At 30.8% G+C, this 3,933-nt stretch overlaps 1 protein-coding gene across 1 annotated transcript; it reads right to left on the bottom strand.

Annotated features, from left to right (window-relative positions):
* Positions 614 to 1,699, bottom strand: LOC105161291 (ethylene-responsive transcription factor 1B-like). Its single transcript, XM_011078934.2, has one exon. The coding sequence runs from the start codon at positions 1,630 to 1,632 to the stop codon at positions 1,054 to 1,056; it is 579 nt and encodes a 192-aa protein (XP_011077236.1). The 5' UTR covers positions 1,633 to 1,699; the 3' UTR covers positions 614 to 1,053.

The raw sequence follows: 3,933 nt of genomic DNA, 5'->3' as shown, positions 1-3,933 counted from the left end.
ACACTATAAATATGTGATATTTTATTTGAATAATTAGCCGTGAACCACTTGGCTATATATTTCTTTGACATTTATTTGCTTCTCATTTTCTATATTTCACTATATTTTGTTAGTGAAATATATGTTTTATTATATTATTAATTCTTTAAAAAAATTATCAGAATTGATTGGATCCGGCACTGGGTGAATTGATTTTGACTAGGTTTGACCGGTTTACATCGGGTTGATAGCCCCCAATTTGTAACCTTGACCCCCGACCAGACAGATGGTTGGTTCCTGGTCAAATCGGCCCGTCCGATTTTAAAACAATGCGTGGTCGTTAGAGCTTTTATACTTTTGCTTCTATATGTTATAGAATTATCACTTTTGATCCAATAATTTGAGAAAAGTAGTCGATCCCATGCACTTAATACCACATGGCATTTTTCGTTAAATATCTAACGAAAAAGTGTCATAGGACCAAATTATGGAATGAAAAATGAAAATTCCATAACAAAATCTTAAATTACAAGATAAAAAATCCTATTTCCCCTTTCCCCTGATAGTATGTGCCTGTTTCTGTTATTTTGCGGCTTCCTCTTCTGATACCATGGAGGTTGAGAGCATATGTATGTAACTACATTATAAGCAGTATAGAAACGGACCATCCACATCCAGACATTCTTAAAATGCAAGTGGCATATAACTTTCCACAAGATAATAATACTTCCAAGAAGTCAAATCACAAATTGTTTTGGTCCATTTGACCAACAAAATACTTAAAACCCCACTTAATTATTGAATTCTTCTGTTCTATTTTTGCATTATTTGAATTGTACGTTCAATCATACAACAATATATTATATTTATTATATGATTAATTTAAGTGTGATCGAATCAGGTACAGATTAAAATTTTCCTGATCAACATACTTCACTTTTCAAATTGTCCTATTATCAAAAAAATAGTAGAATATTTTTTGAAAATCATTTAATAATTTGGGTTCAAAATTTTCTACATAATATTTTATATTCGATCTCTAATGTGAATAAAAAAAAAAAAACTGAGTTTGTTTCACCAAGGATTAGAGGTCTCAGACAACGTAAGCAATTCCTCCAAATAATCGGACCCTAAATCCTCCAAAACCACCATGTTTTCCAACTCCATCTCCATCTCTTTCTGCTGCTTCTTCTTTCTAGACGCTGATTTCCTCTGCATGGAGTGTCTCTTCTTCAATGCCAGCACAGGCGAGCTCTCCGCCTCCAGACCACCGCATCCGTACCCAATCTCCCTCAACGACTCCCACACCACCTCCACCGGGAAGTTGAGCACCGCCGCGGTCCCACGCATGGCAAACGCCGCCTGGTCGTAGGCCAACGCAGCCTCCTCCGCCGTGTCGAACGTCCCCAGCCACACCCTCACGCTGTTCCTCGTCGAGTCCCTTATCTCCGCCGCGTACTTCCCCCACGGCCTCCTGCGCACGCCTCTGTACATCACTTCCCTGTTGGACTCCTCTTCCTCCTCCCATTGAACATCCACGGTCTCCGGCGAGCAACCGCCATTTGCTGCTGCGCCGCCGGCCTCCGCAAGAACTCCATACAGAAGCATCTCTTGGGAGTCGTTTTCATTGAAAGGCAGGTACTGGGAATCCATGAAACTAAGTGTAGGTATTATCGTCTCGATCAGTGCTGTTGTTCTTGTTCCTGTTCTTCTTACTACACTAAAAGCGCTGTTGTCTGTTTGAAGCTGGTCGAACGGTATATATAGAGGCGGGAACTTGGGGGGTACGCTGTACAGAAACACGATTATTTAAATAATTATCTACACTATTATTGTAAAAGAACGATTTTCGTATAAAAATAGGGTTGCACGTGGGTCAATGGATAGTTTGACGGCATGGCGGCATGGATGTATGGGGGGCATCAGCGGCTGATGTCATTGTACGTGAGATGGTCCACTTGGCACTAAAGGCTGTAGGGGTTATGATTGAAATTAGGGTCTCTAGGTAAATAAAAATGATAATTATATAATTTAAATACATTTTACATCTTCAAATATTATGAGATGTATTTACGTCTAAATTATAAAACGTAACAAAATATCCTAATATAATATGGACTAAATTTTTTATGATGAAAATATTATTATTTACACCCCGTAAATACAGTATATGTTTATTACGTGATGGCTCTTGGGCGAAAAAATACTGCCCCGCTAATTTTCCTATTCCGACCTACTCCTGCTTCGGCTTGATTTTTTATTTCGTATATTATAATGAAATAATATTAATAATTTGATGTAGGTATTTACATATTAAAAATTTAAATTCAATAATATAAAGTATATATTCAATTAGTTTGTTAGTTTTTTTCAAATAAGTAATATTATTTTAGATATAGATAATTTAATGTAGTTTTTTTATCTTGAATGCATAAGATAATACAAAGAATACATTGATCTAATTTTTTAATTTTTTTTAGTAAGTAATATCATTTTAAATTTAAATATTTTAACATAGGTTTTTTATTTAAAATTAATGAATTATATAATATAAATAGTACATTCAACTAATTTTTTTTATTTTTCAATAAGCAATTTAAATTTAAATATATTAACATAGTTTTTTTTCTTTATCTAAAATGAATTATGAAGTACGAAGAATAGATTCAACTAATATTTTATTATTTGTATTTCTTATACATAGTTAATAATATAAAATTATTTAAGAATTTACATTTCATACCTAATTTCATATTAACTAGTATTATACATAAGTATATAAATAACAAAAAGTATTTTTTTTTTTAAAAAAAAAAAATCGAGGTAGATTGGGTGCGAGTTTAGGAATAAACCCGAGATCCGTCCTGAACCAACTGGGTTTCGAATGATTGGACCCGGATTGGCTCTAGACCTATCAAGAACTCTACCAAATTTGTCAAATATCAAATTATATTGTTCGGGTGATTTTTGTTACCTATTATACTTTAGGAAAGTAAATACGACTTAATACATAATTAAGGGGTCTAAAATGTATTGAAAAAAATATTTATTTATATTACACTTAAAGTATTAGGATGGGCTATTAGCCCTATCATCAAAAGGGCAAAAGAGTTATAAACTAGGCTAAATAACCAAATCTACGCAAAATTGATAGATAAATGACCAAATCTAATATTACTAAAAATAAATTCAGACCAAAATTATAGGAGGAAATTATCTTTTTTTCCTTACATATGCGATACCTTGGACATCAATTAATTTTCTAAAGCCTAATCATTGCTAGTCCCAATTGAGTAGGAAGTCCACTAACCAATTGTGTTTATATATGTATCTATAATATGATATAAAATAAATAATTTGTGAAAATATGAGCAAAAAATAGATCACAAATTCCTAAAGATCAATGGTTCATATTAGAAAAAATTTTTAATTTATATTTTTGTACTTATACATATAATATATAAAAAATAATATATTAATTTATTTCAATATATAAATTAAAGTATCATATCATTATACAAATTTGCGACTTACTCGCTAATGGAGATTTGGGTGACAGCATCGTCGTCCTCATGAGGAGTCTATTAAAATGAAAGGAGGAGGAAAAAAATAAAAAAGAAAAAGGAGAAGAGAATAAAATAAAATAAATGAAAACAAGGGGAATAAAATTTTTGTTTCAAATAAAAATACGTATAATTTACTTACTATACCATTTGTATAAAAAAAAAATTCTGTAATACATTTTTAGTTTTTTAAAAAAAATGTATTTAATATAATTTCTAATAAAATAATATAATATAATAAAATATTTTCAAACTAAATAGTAATTCAGATTAAATAATACTATATAACTATTTTAATTCAAAAACAATTAAACAATATCTTATTCTTTTGAAAATTATAAAGAAAAAAAATTAAATATAAGAATTTGTTTATATGATTCTTTTTAAAATA

Source organism: Sesamum indicum, linkage group LG4 (assembly GCF_000512975.1).
Source record: "Sesamum indicum cultivar Zhongzhi No. 13 linkage group LG4, S_indicum_v1.0, whole genome shotgun sequence".
In the NCBI taxonomy this organism is placed as follows: domain Eukaryota; kingdom Viridiplantae; phylum Streptophyta; class Magnoliopsida; order Lamiales; family Pedaliaceae; genus Sesamum; species Sesamum indicum.
Note: the sequence above shows the minus strand (reverse complement) of the source record. Positions and strands in the feature narration are given on the sequence as shown.

What these genes read in the sequence shown, in the direction of transcription:
- LOC105161291 (XM_011078934.2), bottom strand. Translation starts at nt 1,632, where the DNA reads ATGGATTCCCAGTACCTGCCTTTCAATGAAAACGACTCCCAAGAGATG.